Source organism: Centrocercus urophasianus, unplaced genomic scaffold (genome assembly GCF_019232065.1).
Source record: "Centrocercus urophasianus isolate 14NV4802_14NV808 unplaced genomic scaffold, USGS_Curo_1.0 seq_10, whole genome shotgun sequence".
NCBI classification, from domain to species: domain Eukaryota; kingdom Metazoa; phylum Chordata; class Aves; order Galliformes; family Phasianidae; genus Centrocercus; species Centrocercus urophasianus.
The window spans coordinates 9,864,155-9,890,404 of record NW_024884142.1 but is presented as its reverse complement, the minus strand read 5'-3'; the positions used below and the strand labels follow the sequence as shown (position 1 = coordinate 9,890,404).

The following is a 26,250-nucleotide window of genomic DNA, read 5'->3' as shown; positions in this document are numbered from 1 at the left end:
TGGCAATCTGCTCTATTCAACCCAGCTCCACCAGAGAGGGAGACCCCCATTCTGTCTTTTTGAATAGCAATTTTGTGTTATTGTATAAGTGTTGGCAAGAGACAATCTTTACCACAGAGCTTCTTACAAGGGAGTGAAGGCTTGCAGACAGAAATATTACAGGATTGAGGAATTTGCATGGTGATCTGAATTTTGCCTACAGGCTAGTAATGCTGCACTTAAAAGGTCTCTGTGTAATATTCTGTCTCAGCTTGCTGAGGTTTAGACTGAAGGCTCAGAGTCAGGAGCAAGAGTTGTGGCAAAAACAGTTTTCATACTTCTATTTGATACTTCTTGTTCTTTCTCTCCTCCTTCATATCACTGCAGAGGTCACCGTTTACCTCCAGTCTTTGACATAAAAGCAAGAAGCCAGAACAAAATTGTATGTATATATATATATATATATATATATACACACACGCAAATGTATGTATGTAGTATGTACACACATATAAAATCTCTCTGTACATATATATCTATACAGAGATAAAACTTGGTCTATCAAGATCAAAACCCTGCAGGCCAAATACTTCGCCAGGTGTATTTCTACTTGTCTTAGTACAGTCTACTGAATCTATTATATGTAGAGTATGTCCAAAGTATGTAAATACTGCTCCAAAATCCTTTAGTTATTATTTAGCCTTTGTCTACTTTCTTAGAGGAGGTAGAAGGGGAGCATATTTAGTCCATTTGCTGCTTTCAGTTCTCACCACTTTATGATCTATGTTGAAATTCTTGTGTGTTTTATGGGACAGGATGTTCCCTTGATACCTTATCAATTGTATACGTACTTAAGTTACAGCTGGTTTTGTTCCAGTTAATAAGTTAGCTGCTGAGATCTGTTTCTAGGTTGCATTTTTTAAATACTGTATAAAGCATACAGATGATTTTAAATAGTGTTGCAAGTACAGTGATGCCAGCACTTTTTCTCAAGCCAAGCTAAGATCCTCTTGACTTGATATGAGACAGTTCAGTTCTATTCAAGATTTTATGTAGTACTGATCATACTGGTAATAATGGATTCATTGCTTTTCTTTCTCAATTTAAGAAAAAAAAAAAAAAAATCAAGTGGGGAGTTCATGGAAGCAAGTATCTTGAAGAAATGCAAAGCCTGGAAGAGAGTTTGTCTTTGCTGATGGAGAAATCTATTTTAATCACTCATCTGCTAACTTACTACCAGTGGAAAGGAGGAAGGCTACTCAGATGCAAGATACAAGCTTTGCAATTAGAAAATAAAACAACATCTATTTAAGCCTTACTTTCTGCTTCCATAACTGCCTGCGACTGTATTATAAAACAGGTATAGCAGTATTAATTTCTCCGTTAGTAGCTACTCATACCCTGATTCTTATCCACAGTCTCACCTTAAGCCATGGAGACAGCTGGTTCATCTTTTCTGGTGCTTCAGGTGTCCCTCTGAGTTTGGCTTAAATGATTTGAATATTTATTTAAGCATATTCTGTGTCAGGTAGCATGACAGTAGGTATAGTGATAGACTATCCTGCTATCAGTACCCCTCTATAACCAGGATTACTCTATCAGCCTAATCATGGCTGTCTGTACACACCAGTTTAATTCTAGACATTTCCCAAACTGAGCTCCTTGGTAGGATGAAAACCTGAATGGAAGACCTATGAGCAACAAGACAAACATTATTAAGCTGCCTGTAAGTGGCAGCAAGCATTATTTTTTTAATTCCATTGGACTGAAAGCACATAGAGCATTACTGAATTGCAGTAAAATGCAAAGGTTACTCAGTATTCTCCCTCACTCCAAATGAGGCAGTTTCCGCTTTCCCCAGGCAGTGAGGAAACCAGGAGAAGAGTGCATGAGAGCCTGGCTGCCTTCCCTATACAGCTAAGGGAGCTGCCCTACTTGCTTTGAAACAGGAGGAAGGGGAAAACCAAATGGTTTGTGCCATTTTTATAGAGCTCTGGGTACTTTTCAGCAGCAGTAACGTTTTCCCCGTTTCCCACCAGCTTCTGGCAATGCTTAGAGCTTGCTGCTTGTTCTCACTTCCCTGAAACCTTAACAGAGAACTGATACCAATCTTGACACGTGGTGCCTCAGTAGAGGCTTTGTGATCACAGGTCATTGTGTTTACATAGCAGTTCACATTGCAGTTCAGGTTCTGGCTCACAGGTGCTATGAGGACAAAGCTCCCTGCTTTAATAATGAACTGGCCTGTTTGCACAGTAAGGTGCAGTTGGGAACTGCAGAGCCCTAAGTGAAAGCTGGGCTTGATTAAGAGCCTTCATCTCTCCCCTCTCTAGGGTGATTTTACTGGGCAAGATAAACATTAGTTGTCTTTATCAAGATGTTGTGAAAACTAGTTTCTTATTGTTTGGTTACTGTTTTGTGTGTGAAAGGGAAAGTTTCTTTGCTGCAGGGGTATTGGCCTCCAACTCGAAAGTACTCATTCTGTTCTGAAATTTTAAAAAGGAAAAATAAAATGTAACTTCTCTCATGCAACTGTATAAGGGAAGACTGTTTTCTGATACATTTGCATGGCCATACAAAAAAATAGTTAAGAATGTAGGCAGCTGTAAGTCTTCCTTGCCTTCCCTTTTTCAACTGAGATATTCAGCTGGAAACACACAGTTATTTTTCAGTTTTATGTAGTTTCTGCTACTTGGTCCTGCTAATGATCTTCCCTATACATCACTTGCTGTGCCTCAAAGAATATTAGCCTTATTCTAATGACATTTGTCCTGCTGAAGAAGTCAACAGGATTTCTCTTTAAGAGATATTTCTCCTTGAAAATAGCTGCATCTTGATGGTGCTATGTTCCTTATTGCTTCACTTAGTCATTTGTTGACTGACGGCAGTAAAAGTGAAACTTCCCTGTCTTCAAACTGACACAGCCGAACACTGGTGCAGACAAATGCTGCACCCCTTCACTAACATACATAATCTTTGCAAGTTGCTTGCATCAACTAAGCAGTGTATGCCAGTGAGTGTTTTGCTATTTGGGTGTACAGTCAGAAAGTATTTGGAAAGAGGCAGAGCTAATGCAGCCAAGTCTTCCCTGATGTCCGCAGTATGAATCAAGAGCTGTTCCTTTGCACTAAGCACAGTCACACTTGCACCAGTTGAATCGCTTTCTGGGCTGGCAGCTGGCTTGTTTCCTAGCCTGAGGTCCTCTCAACTCATGAGAGCATGAAGACCTTTGGACAACAAATTTTATATCTGAGGGAAGGATGCTCAGGGAGTTTGTCCTGAGGCATGGTAGAACAGGTTGCAGGTATCTTCTCCAGACAAGCTATCATTTGGTCATTATCCATGGGCAAGAAGATGTGACTGAATTTAAGCTGAAAATATGGGCTATAGCAGGATGATATACCTTGGTACTAAGCAGTTATCATCTGTCATGTTTTCCACCTCTTGTGCTGGCCAAGGTTCATTTCTCAGTGCGTCTTTTGACTGAAAAAGCAACCAAATTTGGCACTAGATATTTCTCCACTGCAGAACCATGTAGATTCTTGTATTAGAGTGAATTTTTGTGCGCTTGTGTAGCATGATTTTTGCCTCAGCCAAAGTAAGGATATAAAAAAGGGTAACTGGGCAAGAATGTTCCATTATTGCTTTCAGATATTTGATTTGAAGTACTACGTATCAAGTGACTGTTTTCTCATGTGATTTATTAAGGATGATGATTCAGATAAAAGTTTAATAACAAATGCAATTTTGGTAGTCTGGATTTTTTTTTTTTTTTTTTGAAAGTAAATTCTTATCTCTGACACAATATCTAGGTAAGTGGAAATGATTTGTTAATGTTTCTGATTCTACTTTAAACTTTAAACATCTGTCTAATGTACATCTGTCTCAGATCTAGGAAGTTTGTGATGTTGCATATAGATTGTGTTCTTGGATTTGGTCTGTAACAGGTGACAGTATATCTAATAAAGAGAAAAAAAATCACCTCTGTGCTTGTGTGTATGCCTTAGGGATATTTATGATTCAGCATACATAAATATTTCCCTCTAAATCACTTGTCATTTGAATAGGATTAAGGTGATACTAAAAAGCCAGATTGTAGATCTGCAATAGAGAATTGTGCACAAGGGAGCAGCAGTGCAAGAGCATTTTAAAGCTGAGCCTGTGATTAAGTAGGAATAAGTTTGAGCAGGATTATAACTACTGCTTAACACACACACACACACAAAAGAAAAAAATACCCACAAAAAACAGTAAGTTTGGAAGAGGCTTAAAGGCTCTCCAAGAAAACTACAATGTTTTTCTTCTCACATGTTTATGTTTCTAAATATACCACTGCAATCTGACAAAGTATTTTTTTCTTTCCACAAAATGCTAACATTAAAAGCACTTTTTTTTTTCAGCACCAGATTGCCAGTCTTGTTGCTTTTAGGAGATCTACGGAAACATTGAGAAATGTAACATATAGCTGTAATATATGGCTACTGGAATTCCTACTCCTCAAAAATTAAGGAAGCCTCAGGCTCAAACCTAGTGCAGTCATGATTCAGTCCTCTCCAGACAATATCCAGCTGCAGGCTGTTGTTTATTTTAGAGGAGTTTTTCCTTTTGGAACTGTTCAGCTTTGCTTTCCTTTAGACAATAATTTCTTCAAGGAAAATTTCTCCAGTTCAGAGTGAATCTTCTGTATTGACTAAAGGGAAGGAAAGCATTATTCCAAAGATAATAGCCACTATCTGAGACATGGGCATCCAAATTCATCTTTCTTCTTTTTACTTGTAGCAAACAATCACTCATTCTCTCATACCCTAGCTATCTCTCCCAGTTCCCTTCTGAGATTATTGCACTCTGCTTCTTATTTGCTATTCTAATCCAAAGCTAAAAACTAGCATTACATCACCTTACCCTGAAGACTTACACAGTGTCTACCAGCATAAATACCTATGTACCAGACAGATTGTGGAATTATGGAATTGGCACAGAGCAGTGGAATAACCTTGGTATCATGTTCTCTTCTGAGAAGAAAAGGTACCACCTTCCCAATATTCAATTCTGAGCAACATAAAGAAAAAATCCTGGGATGCAGAGTATAAAAATGTTACAAAACTGTTTTAAGTAATTGTTGAAGTGTATTTTTAATATTTCCTACTTATCAGTGTACCTTTATCACATGGATTTTAAATTTTGGTTCAGTATATTTTTAGCACAAAAAGATGTGTAGCTACAAAATGGTGATGAATACTCCTCACTTCTTGTCCTTTCATATTTATTTTCTTCACTGATTATTAGGCCAAAAGAAATGATTATATTCACCTAGACTGGTGTCATTTGTAATGTAAAGCTTAAAATACCAACCAGCATTTCCTATCTCTTCCTGTTGTTAAATATAAGTTTCAATAAATATATGGGTGAGTGCATACATTTATTTTATGTATGCATATTTATGGAGGTTAATCTAATCCTATTTTACAGATTACAGAGATATTGCTGGACTCTTATTAATTTGGTCTAACTAATAATTGTCTTGGAAATGTCTTACTGTTCAGTATGAACTTTATTTTCAATGTTTTTTTTCCATTTCCCTCTTTGCATTGGAAGTCAGGAGTACTAATTTTAGAATCAGAATTTCTGTTAAAAAAATAAAGCAGCAATCTCCCACATTCAAGAAAGCACATCAAACCTTGTGTCCCTGAAGTAGAATGCAGAACATAGAGATTGTCTGCTCAAAGTGAAGGATTGTTCTCCTGGCTGTTTTACCAATGCCATCATGCGATGATTTTTGTGAGTGCACATTTTGTTTTGGGATGGACTGTGGCTTAATGCCAGCACTAAAATAAATTTAAAGCTTTAAGAAATAAATCAAATGTTATGGTGATGATATACTTGGCTCTGCAATCCTGTCACTCTTTTCGGCCTTTCTAAATCCACTGACTTATTTATGAAATTTCCCAGACGACTTGATACTTATATGTGCAGCATTAGTATAGTTAGAAGTCTGCTTTATGAGAAAATCCATGTAACAACAGTTAAGGAATTAATACAGGATAATCTTCTTGCCTGCCCAACTCTCAAATGAAAAACGTAATCTTAAAAAGTCATTTCTTATCTCCTGTGATACTAGCAATAGAGCGTTCTTAATGGCAATCTTGCTATAATTTTTTGAAAAGCTGTGGTCTTCTGTTTCAAACAGTGAAGTTGTTCACCATAAGTACTTCCAAATGTTTTTAATTCAGTGCATCTGTATTGCAAACTTACCTTAAAGACCAAGTGAACACAATTTTTCCCCTCAAAGTAGAAGGTAGATTTTGTTCCATATGGGAAAAACAGAAGTTTTCTTCATATGTGTTTTGGTAGTTTTATCTTGGTTTTGAATGTCAGAAGAAACAAGTCAAAACATCTTCATTAGAAATAGGCATAATTGTTGCAGGAATTCTAAAAGAAAAAAAAAAAAAAAAAAAAAAAAAAAAAAAAAATCCAGACATTTTAATTCTTTATATTGAGATTTTGCTGTGTCCTGTGCAGTTTAGTTTGAGTTAAATGTAGCAGAGTGAGATTATATGTTAAAGTCTGGAAGTTAGGGAAAGTTTAGATCCTTATAGGGCGCTTTGATCTTTACAGCGTTGGACAAAGATGTTCAGCTCTAAAGCAACAGCACCTCAGAGGTCATTGTGATTCTACCTTTCTGAGCATCGCGGTCCTTGATGTACAAAGGTTAGAAGTGCAATTCATTGGGCAGAGTCTTAAATATCTGGCTGTGCTTGGCAGCTTCAGATGGGAAATTGTTCCTTTATTTAGCCCTCTATCGCTGAAGCAAAGACAAAAATAAAATAAAATGAAGTATACCTTGCTTATTTTGGAAGCTCATAGTAAACCTGAGTTGGGCTCTCAGTTGGTCTTTGTGGGAGAATGGGTTTAGACCTAAACTCCTCCCATGGATGCTATCCAGCCCTTTGTCAGGGGAACAGCAATGACAAGAGGATTCTTAGATTACCAGGTGGAAGACAGTCACTGAGACACCAACTGGTAAGAAAGGACAACAGTGACGTACAGAAAAAGGACAGAGTAGGAACACACACAGAGTATGCAATCACAGGGAAAAGCACAAGTGTATTGCTCAGGGGAACTAACCAGTCTGCTCTTACTGATCTTATGCTGTTTGACAGCAACTGAGGCATGCAATGAGTCTTGACTTGCAGTCTGAAACATGCTGTGCAATGAGATGCAGAGCTCTTGGAACAGCTCCAGAGGAGGGCCACTAAGATGACCAGAGGGCTGGAGCACCTCTCCTATGGAGAAAGGTTAAGGGAACTGGGCTTGTTTAGCTTGGAGAAGACAAGGCTCTGGGGAGACCTCATTGTGGCCTTTCAGTAATTGAAGGGAGCGTATAAATAGGAGGGGGAATGGCTGTTTATGAGGATGGATAGGATAGGGTAAGGGGGAATGGTTTTAAACTGAGATAGCGGTGTTTATGTTACATATTAGGAGGAATTTTTTCTCTCAGAGGGTGGTGATGCACTGGAACAGGTTGCCCAAGGAGGTTGTGGATGCCCCATCCCTGGAGGCATTCAAGGCCAGGCTGGATGTGGCTCTGGGCAGCCTGGTCTGCTGGTTGGTGACCCTGCACACAGCAGAGGGGTTGAAACTAGATGGTCTTTGAGGTCCTTTTCAACCTAGGCAATTCTGTGATTTCATGGAAAATGCAAAGATTTGTAAAATGGTATAGATCTGTATACTTCAATTTAGTAATCTCCTGGATTGCTGTCATAGCATAATGACTTCTTTTCTCCCCTGAATCATTCAGTATGCTTACAATACGTACACTGGACAGAAACGTATGCCACAAACACCTGTTTTTGCAGCTGTCTTGTAAAATACAGTAGTTTGACTAAAGAATATCATAAAAGAACGTTTTACTTCAGTATTAAAAAAGGAGTAGGAGTACATATGGTTTTTGTGATTACTGAAGCTACAGGAACAAACTACAACACACTTGATCCTTCTTCATGCTGTCTAAGCATGAAGACTGTCAGAGTACAGAAATTGAGTACAAAACTGAATGCAAAGGAAACATTTATTTTTATTACCTATTAATTCAGAGTAAAGATTTAATTTTTCTAAAATGACTAGTCTTATTCCGGCTTTCTTATATCAAGCTGTATATGTAAATAGTGAAGAATAGCCACTGCCATTTTTTAGCAGGTTTAGAGTATCCCTGAGTACAACTCAATTAAATATTTAGATACTTAATTACTGAAATACAAAGTATTTTAAAGAATGAGACAATTAAATTCAGTAAAAGTATTGCTTCAAGTATGAGTAACTCTCCCTTGACGTGTGTCAATTAAAAGAAAAATAAAGACACATATTAGTTTTGTAAGAGCCAGTCTACAAAAGGAAGGATATCTTGTTCATTTTTCCCTATTCTGTCATTATGTTCCTAATTTCAGCTCCCACTTCTCTGAGGAATTTTATGTAATACAGTCCATTTTGAACGTTATTTTGGGTGACTTATACATTTTTTTAATCATCATATACAGTACCTTATTGCCTTAGTGGGAAGACTGTTAGGATATTTTCTCTCAATATGAGACCCCTAAAACCATTACAGAATATGAGCAGCAATTTGTTGCCTTTTTATAAAAGTTATTTGTATTTCAATGAATTTTACATTAGAATTAGATGCCCAGTTACACACTGTATTGTTTTACTTTCATAGAGGTGCATTTCCAGTGCTGCACCAGTTAATTTTTTCTTGCTGCAAGTGGCACGTTTTGTATCTGCTTTCATGCCACAGGTAGCCTTTGCTTCAAACTGCCTGGCAACCTCTCTGGATTACCCCTTTTCTACCTGAAAAATCTCTAAACTGGAGAAGTCTTGAGCGAACAAAATGTTTAATCCTCTGCATAATTGACTACTGATACTTCATGGCCTCAAGACAGCATCTCTATTCCCAGAAAGCACAGCATCATAAGTGCACCTTAGTTGGGTTCGTTTTGAGTATATAGTGCCAGTGCCACATCAGTGGAAAGGGAAAGCCTTGGACACTGCCTGTGGCAGGGATGAGCTATATCCTTCCTTGGAAGATGTGAAGAAAGAGAAACAAATCAAATGTGCTTTGGCGATGCTCCCAAACAGGCTGAGGGAATTAACCACATTAATGATTAATGATAGCAAAATTCATTCAGCTCGAAAAGTACTTTCTGTAAGTGCTAAGTGCTGGCATTAAAATTGTATGCGTTTTTGCTTTAATCCACACTTGGCATCTGCAAATGGAGGGGAAAGGGAAGAGCCAATAGTGTCATTATGGCATGCTAATACCTCATTCCAGCTGAAATGATAGCCTGCCAAGGCACGCAACCTAGGGCCTGGTTCTTGCAGAGCTCATTCTGCTGTCATTGCTGCTAGCAGTCCTCTCAAACCACTACACCTCTCTGCAGATATAAAAGTGATATGTTGGAAACCTTTTGCAAGTCAAACATCTGCTAAATGAACTGTTATCTCCAGTAAATCCTTGCTTATAAAGATGTAGGCTCTGATTCATCACAAAGGGTTTTCTAATGCATATAAAACTTCTAAAGATATCAATTATCTAGTCTGTTTTTCTTTTCCCAAAAAATAGACCTGCTGTCTCTGTTGAGTAAGAGAGGCAGGAAAGGGGAATCAGAAATGATTTGCAAGCTATCAAGGCAATGGCAGGTTGTCACCAGCAGAGCCATGTACCATAGCAGCTGAAATTATGTGGGTAGAAAGTGAAGTTTTTGCTGTAATCAGGATGTGAGAGGTAAAATCCAAAACAAACCACTAAGCTATATGATAGGTTCACTGAAAGAAGCAGCAAAGACATATTATGAGAGAGAACTGAAGATGGATTGGCTGAGTGAGTAGACTCAAAGCCTGGACCACAGCAGCCACAAGCCACATGTGCAGGGCTGGGCCAAAGACATGCCTTGTGACCTGGCTGCAGGGCAGAGACTGCTTTGTGCGGTGAATTCCAGTGGGGAAAGCTGGGTTCAGCAGGGCTGACTCAGCCCTTGGCCTTTCCAGGCTGGTGCTGGGCTTGTGCTGTATACTGGTACTAGTTGAACTCATGAGGTGTCCACCATGGTGTGACCTGCCCAGTGGCAAATAGACCCTCATTTGTTCTTCCTGTGTAGCACCAGGCTGGCTAAAGCTGAGGAATCTGCAGAGAAAAAGGTTTCTCTCCCTTTGCCTTTGCCCTCACCTCCCTAGCAGGCATCTGTGTGCTTACCTTGATGGGAGAAGTATGGAGGTAGAGGGATAGATTTTCTTCAAAACTTAATGAGGGTTGGGCTTGGCTTGCCCTTTTTCTAAAGTAATCCCCTGCCCTCTCGTTGACAGTCATGCTATGTGCCAATATGTCAGATGCAATGTTTTCAGTTATGACTTAGGTAAGGTGCTACGGTTGCTAGGAGAGAAAAAGTATTAGTACCACTAATATTTATTATTCGGTACCCATGGAAACTGTACTTCTTCTGGGAGTCCTAATTCTCACATTCTTGCTTCTTATGGAGCATGGAGACATACCATGATGTTTACATAATTATTCTCTAGAAACAGAAGGCAAGATACATTCCTTGCTCTCTGGTGTGCTTGACAGACATCTATCTCTGGGTAGTTACTGCCTACTAAGCTGTGTTGTGATTTCCCATCACACAAAGATTTTTGGAGCCAGGTTTTTACTTTTTTTCTCCTTAGCTCCCTGTTTGATTTGTCTCTTCCCCACTATTGTTGCATTTTATTTTATTTTATTTTATTTGTTTTTAATTTGCTGCATATTTTAATTTGAGGAAAAATTATTTGATGAGGAAGTGAACTTGCTATTTTTTACCTGAGAGTATAACCACAATACATGCTGTGAGTACAGGCCGTGGTAGTAAAATGGACACATCAATATTTTTGTCAAAGAAGTTTATGTTCTTCAGAGTTCCAGAGGAAGAGTGTCAAAATACTGAGTGGCTTATTCTTGGTGGAATACTTAACTCAGTCTTTGGCTCTCTCACAGTGCCTAAAACAGTATGTGGAACTTTTGATCAAAGAAGGTCTAGAAACAGCAATCAGCTGCCCTGATGCTGCCTGCCCAAAGCGAGGTCATTTGCAAGAAAATGAGGTATGTTTTTATTGCAGATTGTTGGTTTTTTTCTTTCCATAATGTCTATATGTATCTTGCTCTTATGTTACAGCTGTCATTGTTGCCAGCATACATTTTTAACAATTCTCAGAAGGTCAAACATTTTCTCTCCATTTGTTGAAAATGTCCCTTCTGTTCTTAATTGGAAATCTATCTTTTTCTTCCTTCAACAGATTGAGTGCATGGTTGCATCAGAAATCATGCAGAGGTATAAGAAACTACAGTTTGAAAGAGGTAATGTATGTAACGCTATTCAGTGCAAAGTTTTGGGAATGGTATCACTCCTCAGCAACCCCAGAAATCAGAATCTGGTTCTGCACAAGATCATGTGCGTTAATTGCGTGATTGTCAGAAAGAAAAAATGTATACATAGTTTCTGCTTTTGTTGGCGTGATGCCCATTGCAATGTTCTAGGAATAAACCAAGGAAAGAAAATTACTATGTATTGTGTTGCTGTGTAACTGAGGGAGGGAGTGACTTCTATTTTGAGTGTTGCTTGAGAGGTAGCCTGTTTCTTTTTAAGAAGCCACCAATATTCCTTATGCTAAAATCTGCTACATAAATATTAGGCAGTTATGTATATAATCATAATATGACTCTTGTTAATTTTTTATGAGATATAAGCTGACTGGCTCCCTTCAGTGATGTGGAACTGGGTGAAATCTTGTAAATAGTATGTGACCACAGAGAACTTAGAGTAAGGCTTTTGCTGAGGGAAGAACCCAGCCTAGAGACCACTAAAGTCAGTGGTGAGTTTTTATTGACTCTAGTGGGCTTTGAAATATGAAATAACTTACCAGTAAACAGCCTCCGAGAGAGGGATGAAAGTGGATAACACTTGTTATTCTTGTGGTTGTTAGTGCAGAAACCAACTGAAAGTATAATCCTACTGAGCAAGGCACTGTAAAAGCACTTTCTGAGACATTATACCTGTATAGCTGTATAGTTATACAGGTATATAACTATATATAACTGTTTGTTAAGTACAACTGAAGAAAAATACCACATCTCATTCTCGGAACAAGTTTAGTTCAGTGAATGAAAATGAATAATTAATTCTGATGCTGGAAACCCACTTTACTTTGGTGCCTATTTGATAAGCAGGCCAGGTTTATGTCTAAGTGAGTAGAATAAATTAAAAAGCTTCCTTTGAAAATGTGTGGTTTTGAATGCCCTGCCAGTCAACCTCAGCTGGAATATATTGTTGTGGAAGGCTGGTCCTTTGAAATTTTTTCTTCTATGTCCCCGTCCAGAAGTGCTTTTGGATCCATGTCGGACTTGGTGTCCATCCTCTACTTGCCAAGCAGTTTGCCAGCTCCAGGAATCAAGCCCACAGAGTCCCCAGCTGGTCCAGTGCAAAGCCTGTGACATTGAGTTCTGCTCTGTTTGCAAATCTAATTGGCATCCAGGTCAAGGCTGTCAGGAGAACATGCCAATCTCTTTTCTTCCAGGAGAAACAAGGTAAAGTTTTGCAAAGAATCAAGTGTTTGGAAACAAAACACTGAATCTTTTAACAAATATAAATATGAATAGTAAAGAAGCAATTTCCAGACATTTAGTTTAAAGATGTTTTCCTTCATCTAGTCATTTGGATTTTTATAAACGTGTATTCAAACATAGAATAGACCTCTCAGCTGCCTCACCCCTTGTCACCATTCCCAGCAAAGCACAAAGGAGCTCCTTCAACCTCTATCAACAGCTCTTTTCCCCCAGTGGGAAAAATTTGACTAGGATGTTGTCCTGATGAGTTCCTATTCATGTGCTCTTGTGTATGCTTGATTAGAATAGAATCTCTGTTAACTTCATGGAAAGCTAGAATGCTTGATCTATTTTCCTTACTTTTTTCATTGCTTTTACTTTTTACTTCATTCTTTACCTTAGGTAAAAATTAAAGTGAGTTTTCCTTAGTATTTTGGAGCTTAATGTGCCAGTAGCAGTTTGTGCTACCTGCATTTGGAGTTTCATACACACTTCATGTATTGAAAGCATTTTTCTGTGTCATGGTTGCCTATAGTATGACTAAAGATTTTATGTCCTTTTATCCAGCCACTGATTAAAAGGCAATCAGTTGATTCCCCCTCAGTTAATCTTGTATCTCCCACTGGCAGTGGCTACAGGAAGTTACATTTCTCAAGGCATATTTCAGTGCTTGGCATGCATTAAAGCTCTGCAGGGTATAAAGCTACTCCTTGGAATTAAATGTTCTTCCACTGTTTCCTCTTTGTTGTGCCCACTGCACGATGGAGTGTCCTACAGTTTTACACAGTGGTACAAGACAAGAAGAAGAGGTGCTGGTTGTAACTTATGAACTATGCTTCATTAGGACACTGTTAGAGATGAAGAGATCAACTGTGAAATAACAGTATTCCTCAAAAATGGTTTTTGTTCTGGAGGGAAATTTCTAGAGAAGATTCTCAAGGAAAGCAGAAACATGCAATCTCAAGATTTTTTTGAAAAAGTAGGCATAACATCTCAGCACAAGTCTTAAAAATGCTTCTCTAAGTTCTCATGGCCCCATATCTTATAAGTTCCTTACTGTCTCCGACAGTTCCGTTTTTAAGATGGAAGAAGATGATGCTCCAATCAAGCGCTGTCCAAAGTGTAAAGTTTACATTGAACGAGACGAGGGTTGTGCCCAAATGATGTGTAAGAACTGCAAACACGCCTTTTGCTGGTACTGTCTGGAATCTCTCGATGTGAGTAGATGCACTACACTCTCATTCTCAGGATGTTAGAAGTTCGTTGTTTTGCTATCCAGCTGTCTCATTTATCAGTTAATACTAGATCATTATCTTCTGCATAACTTGATGCACTGGGACCCACCAGAGCTGATGCTGGTAATTTAGTAGAATTTGTATATTCCATTTTACTTGTCTGACCTGTGTGATCTTAGTATTTTGTCCATGTGAGTTAGTAAATAATCATTATAAAGTAGAATTTTGTGAAAATATTCTGTTTTCAATCTTTATGAGGCATTTATAGTGGGAGTTTTGGGCCTCTTTTTTTAATACTGCTTTATTTAGCACTGACTTTTCAATGTTCCCTTTCGTGAAGAAGTTACGGGATAAGTATAGCAGTGTTCTCAGTTCTGTGGAAGTTTAACAGACAAACACTAGATTTGGTGTGTCACCATGCAGGGGGCTAGAACTTGGATTTGTTTACTGCTTATTGTTTCCATGGGACAAGAAATAGATCTCATATATCAAAAAGAATGCAATGTTACTCTCATACCAGGAATTTGTCAATATGTAAGCTGCTGCTGTGTTTACATTTTTTAAATCAGCCTGTTATTGTGCCCGAAGATCAGAATACATACAATATACAACATCTGTTTCCATGTCATCCGTTCTATTTTATAGCATTGTTAACAATAGCAAAGGAAAAGTTTTAGACTCCCAAAAGCTACTCAAAGTGTTCAAATCCTATGGTTGTCCTGTTTTAATGTTTTACCAACAGACCTACAATTGCAAGCTTGTTAAATGCGCAGTTAAAAAGGAGTATTACAAGCCTGGTACTTGGCTTGTTTGTAAAAGGATGGTAGGACAGATGGCAGAATCATTTCTCAAAAATCGGTATTGGCCTTACTTTTATTTTTCAATTAATAAGATAAACCAAGCTTGGGAAGCCTGTGGTACAAGTATTTATTCTCCTTTGTTCCTTATGTGTGCATATATAATATGTATCTTGGACAGCTTTTCTTCTTGGATCCTCTTTCTAAAATTGACATCAGCATTAAATATTTGAGTTAAGAGCCTTTGAGAGAATAGATTCCTTATATACACTTAAGACTTCCTATACAAACCCATTTGTGAAGAGACTTAACTGTAAACAAAGGCACTTTGGAAAGGTTGAACCTGGTCATGTTCACTTTATCAAACTTTTACCTTCTTGTACAATTCCTGGTTTCAAGTTCTCAGGAAGTAGTATTCTATAATTTGAAGAACAGTTTGTACTTCTGTATATTGCCTACTTTTCTATTCAATATTTTGTAGGATGACTTTCTCCTCATACATTATGACAAAGGACCATGTCGAAATAAGCTGGGACACTCCAGGGCATCTGTTATTTGGCACAGAACACAGGTAAAACTCAGATCTTTAAAAGCACTGTATGGATCTACAGAGAAACAATACTGAAACAGTGCCTTCCTTTGCCTTATTCATTTTAACATCTCACAGTAAAATTGTTCTGAATGGTAGCTAATGTCCATAGCAAGCTTAAAGAGGACAGCAGCTTGGAGAAAAACAGTTTGCTCTCCCACAAAGGACACCCTGTGGCAGAAAACCATGGAAAACTATAAAGGATTATGTTTGCTGAAATAAGTAAAGTCCCAGTCCGAATCTGTTCTCAAGTAAATGCGGTGGAAACCTGTTTTGCCAACACCCTACAGTCAGATGGGAAACTTATCCTCCAAGAGGTTTTTTGCTTCCAGTACAGAACTGGAAAGGAATAAGCCTGTGTATGCTGGATGTGGCTCTGGGCAGCTTGGTCTGGTGGTTGGCGACCCTGCAGATAGCAGGGGGTTTGAAACTAGATGATCACTGTGGTCCTTTTCAACCAGGCTGTTCTATGCTCAGTATCTTGCTATGGCTTCAAGTTGACTCACTCATGGAGGTTAGATAGAGCTTGGTAGTCTAGCGTGTAACCCAGTGATCTTATTAGTAGTTCCAAATGTGGGTTCAAACTGACAAGTGCAAAAAGTCTGAGGATACCTCTTGTAGTCTAGAATCAGTTTGACAGGACCCAGTGTGAATACTTGTAATAAAAGCACTGTCTGCACTACTTTCATTCATGTAATATAAATGCCAATGTGACTTTGTCTAATCTACTGCTGTAAATTAGGCAGTCATTTCAGAGATAACAGAACATCTAGGTATCTAATTCATCTCTTCCTAAATTAACTGTCTGCCAGTAAATATTTATCTTAGCTTGGGAGGAAGTAAGTTTCTTGAAGTACAGGTTTCTTTCTGTTTGAGAATAAACTAAATTCTGGACAAACAAATGATATGAGAAGGATCACAGCCTTCTCCCTCTGCAGCACTGAAGTTAATGTAAGTAAGCTTTCTTTATAAATCTGTAATAGAGGGGATTCACTCTATATTTGGAATCTGTTCTTTGCAACAGTAGTTAATACAAGTGTGATTGATTGACAATATGTTTGATGTTCCAGTCACTGTTGAGAAAAAAGAGAGAATTTTCTTGCAATGAGAATATAGTTATGCTGAACCTACTAATGGCAATTCAGTGTTGAATTCATTTCCTTATGTTAAGTTTCTTTGAGTATTTATCCAAGGAAAATTGAAGTGAGACTTTGTTTTATTGTTTGTGGATTTAAAAAAAATGATATATTTCTTTTGGCCAGAAGGAATGGTTTGGTGCTGCATAGGGCAGTGACTTCTTCAGAAGCAACGGAACCAAGTGGAAACTAAGTAACCCTCAGTCAGCAACCTACTGTTAAAAAGAAATAAAAAGCAAACAAACAAACAACAACAACAACAAAAAACACCACAAAACAAACAGAAAAGTCAAGTGAAACCTAGCCATGTCTTTAATAATGCCATGATGAGGCTGAAAGGAAGCTGTAAATAGGCATCTCATAAATATTGGCAGGTGTTGGTCCAGTCCAGTGACTCGGCATCTACCAGCGTGGCTCTATCTCACCTCTAGTGCACTTTATTGCATGAGCTGCAAACAGATAGGCAAAGCCATACAGCTCATGGTTTGTGAAGATGAGAAGCTTTAGCTTTATTTTATGTCAGTAGCAAATGAATGCAGAGAGTAGTAAATGGAAGTTGCATCAGATTGTCAGCAATTCCAAAAAAGTAATGAAATGTGCACAGCACTAGAGCTGCAAAAGAAATTTCTCTTGGCAAGAGATTGTACTATTAGAATAAGGAGGCTTGATCTCCTTATGCCTAGACAGCCAAAGGCCGAAGGAAGAGCCTGGTGCAAGGTGAGGAGACTGACTTGGAGCTGCTTATCACTGCGCTGTTTATCCCACAGCGCCATCTCCTGCCACTGCCGCTGCAAAATGCCTCGCTCATAGAACTGCAAGAGAGAAGTACCTAGCAATCAGCAAGAGAAATGGTGCATGGCGGGCAAAAGCACTCGTAAATCATCCCTTCTCTTCCAAGGCAAATTAAATATTTGCCAGCTAGTTGAAGTGGCTTATATAGCCCTGGCTAGGAGAATTCTTAATGAGGACTGTGCTGTAATTTCATTTTGCCTTCTGTTTCAAGGAGTTGCTGGCAGATTAGCATTCCCCTCCTGCCTCCATTATTCAAACTTATTCACAGACACTCTCGTGTGAATAAATCTAAGTGATTTTCTTCAATAATTTGCAGGCATACAGTTGCAGCTGTTTATGAAAAATGAGAAACTTCCTCAAGCAGTGACCCTCTGCTTAAATTAAAAAAAATAATAAAAAATACGAAATTAAAAATCCAAATTAAACTCTGTAGAGACTAATAGTTTGACATACTGAGAAGTTGGATGATTTGATGCCTTCTGCCCCTTCTGTGAAGGGGATGATCAATAATGTAAATGTAAAAAACAAGTGCTTTTGTGTAGAGTTAGGTCACGTCCCCTGAAACAGCAGGATTAGCTCTGGTTTGACTGAAAAAAAAAAAAAAAAAAAAAGCATTAGGCATATGCATAGCTGGCCTTCAGCCCATAGTGTTTGTAGTCTGTGACTGGGATTTCCAAGCTTGTGTTTCTGCTGGTGAGAAGATTCTCCAGAACGACACCAGAACCTTAACTGCTTATTTTCAGAACTTTCTCCAGGAAAAGAGAGGAGCATCTCAAGTAAGAGCCTGTCTTGTAGTCTCGATCATGACATTTAATAGGCTTGATTCAAGAAAAAAATGCCTAGTTAGTTGCTTCATCAGCTATTCCAAATGCAACAAAAATAAAATAGGCAAATAGCTGTTTGCCTCACATTGTGTGATGGAGCTGAATTCTGCAGCGTGGTTCTGACTGTAGCAACGACACGTGAACATTTACTCTCTTGTGCTTGCTGACTTGGGGAGTTGACTATAGTATGCACACAGGAAAAAGCTGCAGCTCTGGTGAGGCCACTGGCAGTAGCTGAGATCCTTCCAAAGGACACTGATTTTGTACTGATGTCATCAGAATCTAGACAGGTATCATCCCTAACAGTGCTATTCCTTTGTCTTGCAGGTGGTTGGAATCTTTGCAGGATTTGGTCTTCTACTTTTGGTGGCCTCCCCTTTCCTTTTACTTGCTACACCATTTGTTCTGTGCTGCAAGTGCAAATGTAATAAAGGAGATGATGACCCTCTACCTACCTAGACCAAGGGAAGATTGGACTCATCACAACATGTATTTTGATTTTATTATTGCTGTTGATGTTTCTCTCTTGCACTTACATTGCTGTAGCCTTACTTGCCCTGTTCTGCTTTTCATTGACTCACAGTCTTGGTTCCAGGAACTGTTGCATAGATCAAGTGGTAATAGACAAAGACAGTAATGAAAGGCAAGTTTGGTGCTTAAGGGAGACCATGGACCCACGTAGCTATCTGAAAGGAAGAGGTGATATTGCTAAAACATAATGCAAAAGGTTTCTCTGGCCCTGCTGGAGGACTGGGAACTGTGCTGAATGACTTCAACAGCACAAGCTAACAATGCATATAAATCAAAACTCTCTGCATATTTGTTTGCTTCAAAATTTGATGTCTTATTCCTGTGTGTATGCAAGTTGTCTATCATTTTAATTGGATAGTCAACTTTTTTGTGACTTTACCATGTTTGTTATGTGTTTTTGTTAATGCTATCACAACATCCTTTTTAATGCATATTTTTGCAAGTATAACAAAGTCAATAAGGTGCATATAGGCCATCCAATGCCTTTCTAGAAGTATGGGGAGGGACTAATGGACAAAGTTAGTCCTGTTGCCTCCTGGAATATTTTGAAGTCTTATTAGAAATTTGTTTGACTGAAAGCTACATTTTAAAAATAAACTGATGAAGCTGTATGATTGAGTGGTGACACAAACCTGCAATCTAATCAAGGTTCTTTTAAAAATGATGGTATTGTTGCCGTTGGACCACTAGTGTTTTTCTGAATTGTTATTTTTTGCTGTTTGGAGTTCTGCTACACTTACAGGGCTATGTAACTTCTAATCCAGGTATCTCAATCTTTTTTATATAGATAGGTAATCTTATTTAAACCAAATGTGTAAATAGCTGTGCTATTGAAATATTTTGGGAGTTCAGAATAGTTTGCTTCTGTCTTTAGGGCAGGTATTAAAAATACAGGACTAGTTTTACTATTTAGCAGACTCTTGGATTATCAGTGAATCTTTCCTTCTACGTATAAAAATACATCAAGATCATCAAGTTAATAATAAAAAAATGCCTGGGATATTTGTGGAAGTTAACATTTAAACTACTTAGCCCATTATCAGAGTTAATATCTATGGGGTGTGCTATTTAATAACAATACTGTGATGAAACAAGCTTTCATTTGACAAATAATCACTAACTCGATGTAATAATTTTGCAGAATTCAGTGCTGTGTGTTTCCAGGGTAATAAAGTGTGCTAGTCAACCTACTGTTAATCACTGTAGTTTCTCTTTAGTAATATTTTATTTGGAAACCATTTTGCTTTGAATTGAAAGCCAGCAGAAATTTGATTAATAACTTGTCTCCATGAAATATGAAGCACCTGAATTGATGTGCATGTCTGCGTGTAATACCAGAGGAAAATCTTCTGAATGATGTGTAGACTGAAGTTTGACTACATTTTTTTCATCATGTATTTCTGTGCTTTGTCAGTGTGCTGAGATTGATGAATACATTGAAGCCAGGATAACTTTGCACTGAAAATGCATTAAGCCTCTTAAATGCAGCAGCTTCTGGCTGTTCTCACAGGCTGGGAATTTGATTTCATAGCTCAAGCATAGGAAAATAACTCCTACTTTTCATTACCTTTTATTTTGTTATATTCACCCACTAGACATAAAGACTGCAGGGTACAGTTTTGATACAGGGTGCTGTTTTTTGGTAAAACATCTCTTGGATTTCTTCCCCTCCCTCTCTTTCCCAGTTTAATGGTATCCAAATTCAAAATGTGTCTAAACACAGGTGTTAGTTCTGGGAAATGGAAGTCATCTGCAATTCACTTATTCTACTTGATTTTAAGGACTACAGCCATGATTATATGAAGGAAAAGGACAGCGGGTTTCCAACAGTCTGAACTCTTTTTGATGTGTTCAGCTTGCTTATGGCAAGGTACAGCTCAGATCTTTAACTGTAATATCTGATTTTTGTTATCATAGTTCTTTCATATGTCTTTGTTATTAAAAATTATTTAGCTGTTCCAAAATATCTGTAGGGAAGCCTGAATAGTGTATATCCCATCCCTGGTGGAAGAGCACTGTCTAAGCCTGTGTGCCCCAAGTCACAGCTTCCAGGTGCAGAAGTAATGGCAACCCTTCTGCAAAGGACAGCTTCCTGCAGGTAAACTCATAAGGCAGGGTGGTAAAGCTCAACTACGGTCTTTCATCCTTGGCCCTGTAGTTCTGTTTAACTGCAGAAAAAGAAATGGATGAAAGGACATAAAGATTTCCTGGGTCATTAATTTCCTCTAATTAGAAGCGCTAAGGGTTTTCCCTGTATGTGGCAGTGACTGATGATAGGAAATAGCAGAGGTGTGATCACCTCCTAACAGCACCTGGAGTGTCCTTGTCTGAGATTTGATTTCTACTGTGCCTTACTTAGAGACAGCCTTTCTGTGGCAATATAGTAAGGCTGAAGATTCCCACAGTATTGTGGCCAGTTAACAATCAATGTCAAAATTAATGCATTTCCAAATTTTAAAAGGGAAAGATAAAGAATTCCTTCAAAAATATGGACATTTAAAAAATGTATATAATTGATACTTGCAGATAACATTATGTGTAATCAGAAAACTTTGTACTTCTGCCAGCATATCTGATCTCAACGTACTTGAATTGCTACGGGAGATTTTCATTACATATCTCTTGATTCATATCATGTTAGGGTCGACTATATGCCTGCACATATTTCCCAAATACCTAATCCTTTCAGGTATGCTAAGTATCATTCCATGTATGTTCTCGGGGACTTGGTTTTGTTCTGTTTCTTGTTGTTGTTGTTTCTTTGAATTTTTTTAAATGTTGGGTCTTTTTCCAACATAGCGTATGTCTGTCTATATTCATCCATATTCAATGGTACATTGAATTTGGGACATTCTTATGTTATAGTTTCTGTTGATAGTGTGAGTTTTGATACCCTTACGTGGAATTGTAAATACATTATTATAAACTCTGACATTTAAGCCCCGTGACATGGAGAGGTGAATGTCTGCTGCTTTTCTGCTGAAAGTCTGTTACAACAGCTTTTTAGATTTTCATCAGAAAAATAAGATTTGCTGCATGATTTCTGTTGCATTTTTATAGTTATGCTGTTATTTAGTTTGTTAGCATTATCTTATATGCTGTTTTTAATGTTGTTTGTAACAGCACATTATTTGCATGTTCTGTTGGGGTGAAATAGTGTCTTGTCCTGTGAGCATCGGACTGAGCGTGGAGTCCAGGCTCCAGAGACTTTGAATCTCCCTAGACTTACCATTGGGCTCAAGTCAGCCCTGAGAGAGATCAGCAGCACTGTGGCAGTAGCACTGGGTCTTCCCTAGGTGACATTGGACAAGTCACTTATCTCCTTTTCTCTCAATTTAACCATCTTTTACACGGATGGACCAATGTTCACCTACCTCACAGGAGAGTTGTGAGTTCAAATTCTTTGGCTTCAAGGTCTTTCAAGATTCTCTGATGAAAGGTTATATATAAATGCTTGCAGTAGATTTACATTAATACTTCAATTTAATTCATATTGTCTTTCAACCTAAAACCTCCTACTATTGACTTTAGCATGTCAAGAATTTGGGATACTTTCTCCCATGTACCAAGCAGCATGATCTTCCCTCAAATATCCAGGCAAAATCCCAAATAAGAGCTGAATGCTGAAACTCTGAGCTTACAGTTGATACCCTGACATGCAGGAAACACAATCAAAATTAGAGAAAAGCTCTCTTGCTTATAGAGCTGCCAATGAAAGATTCATAGATCAGAAAAAGATGAAGTGCTTTTCATTTAAAATTGGAATGGGCGGGAAAATAAAAATGAAGTTTCATGCATTTCATCTGTAGTTCTTTTACTGCATAGGAATAAATATGCTTAATATAGACAGTTTTCATCCCAATATGGTGCAGCATGCATAAAGCTTTGTGCAGGTTAGCTCTTTAAAACCAAAGCTTATACGTTTCACACATATTATCTACAATCCAGAGGAAAACAGGTAGAATGGTGGTTGTTGATGACAGTGATATTAAGGACATCAAAAAAACCTGCATCAGTGCTTAATTGCTAGTGCACTTATACTAAGTAAGGCATGCTGTTTGTGTTTAGAGCCCTACGGTCTTTGTTGCTTTGATTTGTGTATCTCTCATCAGAATTCCAGAAATATTAGGTACAGGTACGTGGTACATAACAGAACCTTTCTTGATTATTTTACCATGGATGTATTTTAAACTTGCATAGGGATAAGCATGAAGAAGTCATGCATATGTATAAATAATGTATTTGACCAAGTGTAAAAACAGTTCTGTTGATGTATTTGAAATGTAAGTACATTTTGTGCCACTAACACTGTGATGTATAAAAGAGCTGTTGAATGCCTTTTAATGTTGTGTTTTGTACTTTGAATCATATTGAAGAGTTTAATTTGTAATTTCAATAGATATTTTAAACGAATATGTCTCTTGTGATTCTTCCAAGTCATTTTTCAAGGTTATGTGTCCGCTAAAGAAAAATACTTCTGTTATGGTAGGACTGCTTCTGCTTACCTGCCTCTCCTTACTTCAGAGCACACACAACTTTGACGGCTTCCTACCTCATTTCTGGGCATAGCTGAGGTTTCTGCCTCCTGGTCTCCCACCTGAGCCAATAGAGTGAATCTGGGCATCTCTGGAGATGGACCCAACCCACAACCAAGTCTCTGGTACAGCCCCTTTTGCAGGCACTTCTTGTAGGCGATTCCTGGGTGAATTTTGCTCCGCTGTGTATCACTCTGAGCCATGAGTATGTGCTTGCACCACAGTTTGGTTCTGATGGAGAGGATTGAAGCAGATCTCTCCAGAGTGAGTAGTTTGTATTCACCTCAGCTGCTGGTACTGAGCTTGAGATTTTTAAGGCAAAGCCCAACCTCTTGAACAATGGAACATCCTTAGCTGTGTAACAGTGGGAATTTGCTCTCATGTTCTTGATTCCATTAACAAGCAGTTTACATTCTGCCTGAACTGCAGTTTTGGATGCAATCTTTTCTTTGGTCCCCACAGTTTCTTTCTTATTTGTTATGAAATATTTTGTCCTATTTAAAAAGAAAAAAAAAAAAAAAAAAAAGGCCCAATCTATTCAAAAAGAATAAGGTGTGCATAGCTCATATGAAAGTGTGTGCTCCACCCTTTATAATTTAAGAAAAGGCAGTTATTCACTGCTACTCATTCACACCTTTAATTGAACATAATGATTTTTCTCCTCAAGAAGAACAGCACTTGAGGTATTTTCTTCGATTACTTAGTCAGAAAGCAGTGCATGAATGTCGGGGGGATTTGAACAATTCTAGAAGCAGGTATCATTAACAAAGCAATCTTTCTACTTTTTTCCTCTGCTACCAAGGTCTTTAGCTTCCCATTAGGCTTTGTTTTGCCTTGCAGTTTTCTTTCAGAGAGGAGAGTTAGTTTTCAGTCACTTGCAATTAATTTTCCTGCAGTTTGGTAACATTCAACCTCTTGGGCATTTCCTTAGTCTTTATTCGAGGTTCAGCTTACCTCGCCACACAAGGGCTTTCTTACTAATGCCTTCAACTATGTGACTGGGTTTCTGTACAAAAGGTCTATAATAAGAGAACCAAGAAACTGTAGAAAGAGGATGTGAAGTCACAGATTTCAGGGTCTCACCTGTCTAAAATTAGAGCATTTAAGCAAACTAGGAATAGTCCTAATGCCACAGTAACTCCAAATTGTACCTGGGCATTGGGTGGGAGAATGACTCAGAATCAGTCCTGTAACTGTCCTCCAGGATCTGAATCACTTAGACAGTCAAATACAGCACAAAAATGTAGCATTGTTAAATAGACGTATAACTGCTGGGGTTGAATTACTTACACTATGAGGTAATGCTAAATGTTGCCACTGCCAACACAGAAGAAAGTGTTTCCACAATACGTTATTTTGGCTTTCAGTTTTAGTTTTATTCTGAGACCATAGAGGATGTTTCTTACAGGAGATTTTGTGCTTACCCGACTGCAGCACATCTAGACTTAAAGTCTGATTTTGTGCAGTATAGGAAGCCTTTTCTACCCACACTCAGCTTTTTGGGAATGAAGACTGAGCCTTGAATCTGACACCACCTAAGTATGAGGTTTGTCTTAACTTTCAGCTTTCCCTGAACTGCTGTCAGTCAGTGCAAAAGCTCAGTCATTTCCTGGAAGGTGATATTCCCTTGCCCTCCTATGCTGCTTGTTAAGGTAGCTGTCTGGACAGCCTAATCAGCTTTTTTTCAGCCACTTAAAAGATACTTGTTTTTTTCCCACCCACTTTGACCACAGAAGTCTAGGCCACAGGCTTTGTCCAGGCATATTATAATTCTATAGCTAAAACTGAGCAAAGCATCTTTTTACTCATTTTACATTTTACAAATGCTGCTTTCAGATACCAGGTGCAATTTAGAACCAGGTCACTCTGCTCCCATATGGAATTTCCAGATGAATGTCTGTGATAATGACTGTGATTCACATAGACAAATGTTTCAGTGATGTAGATGATGCAAACCAACTCACACATACAAACAACAGAAATTCAGCTTTTTCTTTTTTTTTTTTTTTAATTTTTCCTACCTGAAAATGAATTGAATGCTGTAATAAATAATAGTACAAAATGCTAAATTTAAACCTCAGTCCCAAAGAAGAGAGGCCCTGAGAGTAAGTTGTACGTATCCTAACTCAATATTGTTTTCTAAAATCCGGTTGTAAATGTGTGTGACTAGCCTATGTGTGGTATTTTATTTTTATGCACAGCATGTTCCTAAATGTCAAATATGTCTTCTAGTTAGTGTAGCATATCTATGTCTTCAGGAAGTAGAAATTCTACTGCATAAATTTGTAGAACAAGAAATCTGATCCTGGAGCAAAGTGAGTTGTCCATAATGAATAGACTGATGAAGACTCTGGGATATTTTTGGCAGCTTGAAAAAAGTGTGTTGGGAATAAAATTTAATTATTTCTTCTTTCAGAACACTGCCTTCCTCCCCCCCAAGCACCTGGAAAACTAAAAATAGAAGCCTGTAGGTGTAAGTAGTACTTCATGTATGCTACAAATTGGGTGCTCAGAGCCCATTAAAACAGGTTAATATTCATGTTACTTTTAGGGAGTTTGTGTTTCAATTTTAAGGTGTGCAGCAGGCTCCTCTTATTAGTCCTGCTCACTTTGCTGTGAGAGTGAGCATGTACAAAAGGGAGCTGTGCTTGTGAAACAGATTTTCTCTGCCAATAACTTGTTTCAATTGTCACAATTTGTTTGCAGTTTTGGGCGTTCCTGAGATCTGCACTGTTGTGTTCTTTGAGAATGATTAAAAACAAGCTCACACATTGTTTTTCCTCTTTTGTCACTTGAAATGGTGTTTTAATGGGTGGCAGAAATGCTGCCTCAAAAGCCTGAGGTCTCATGTTTTGACGACAACACTGACATTTTGTGGGATTACCTGCAGAAGAAATGCATACAGATTGTGCAAAATTTTATCTGAAAATTGCCTTGTCAAAAGAGAATGATGCAGCATTTATTTCTTTATTTTTAGACGCACTCAGTTTGATTGTGTATGTGAGGCTTGTACGATGTGTACAGCTCAAATGAATGACACTTGAGCTGGAATATGGATAGGTGTTTCTTTAGTGCATTTTAAAAAGCACTCAAAAGTGTATTTTAAGCCCTTTTGCTGCCATGAGCCACCAGGGTGCAGTCTCTGAACACCATTACAAGCAAAAAGAAATAGCTGTCTTTGAGAGTACTGAACAGAAATCCATATGA

At 38.2% G+C, this 26,250-nt stretch overlaps 1 protein-coding gene across 3 annotated transcripts in view; it reads left to right on the top strand.

The window, feature by feature from the left end:
- The window catches only part of RNF144A (ring finger protein 144A), a 61,745-nt gene extending 38,824 nt beyond the window's left edge, over positions 1-22,921 (top strand). For all 3 annotated transcript variants that reach the window (XM_042821228.1, XM_042821236.1, XM_042821219.1), the window contains 6 exons: positions 11,000-11,104; positions 11,299-11,359; positions 12,379-12,586; positions 13,674-13,821; positions 15,118-15,207; positions 18,305-22,921. In XM_042821228.1, the coding sequence (XP_042677162.1) occupies positions 11,000-11,104; positions 11,299-11,359; positions 12,379-12,586; positions 13,674-13,821; positions 15,118-15,207; positions 18,305-18,436 (744 nt within the window). In that variant the 3' untranslated portion in view covers positions 18,437-22,921. The remainder of the gene's footprint in view (positions 1-10,999; positions 11,105-11,298; positions 11,360-12,378; positions 12,587-13,673; positions 13,822-15,117; positions 15,208-18,304) is intronic.
- The last annotated feature ends 3,329 nt before the right edge of the window (positions 22,922-26,250 follow it).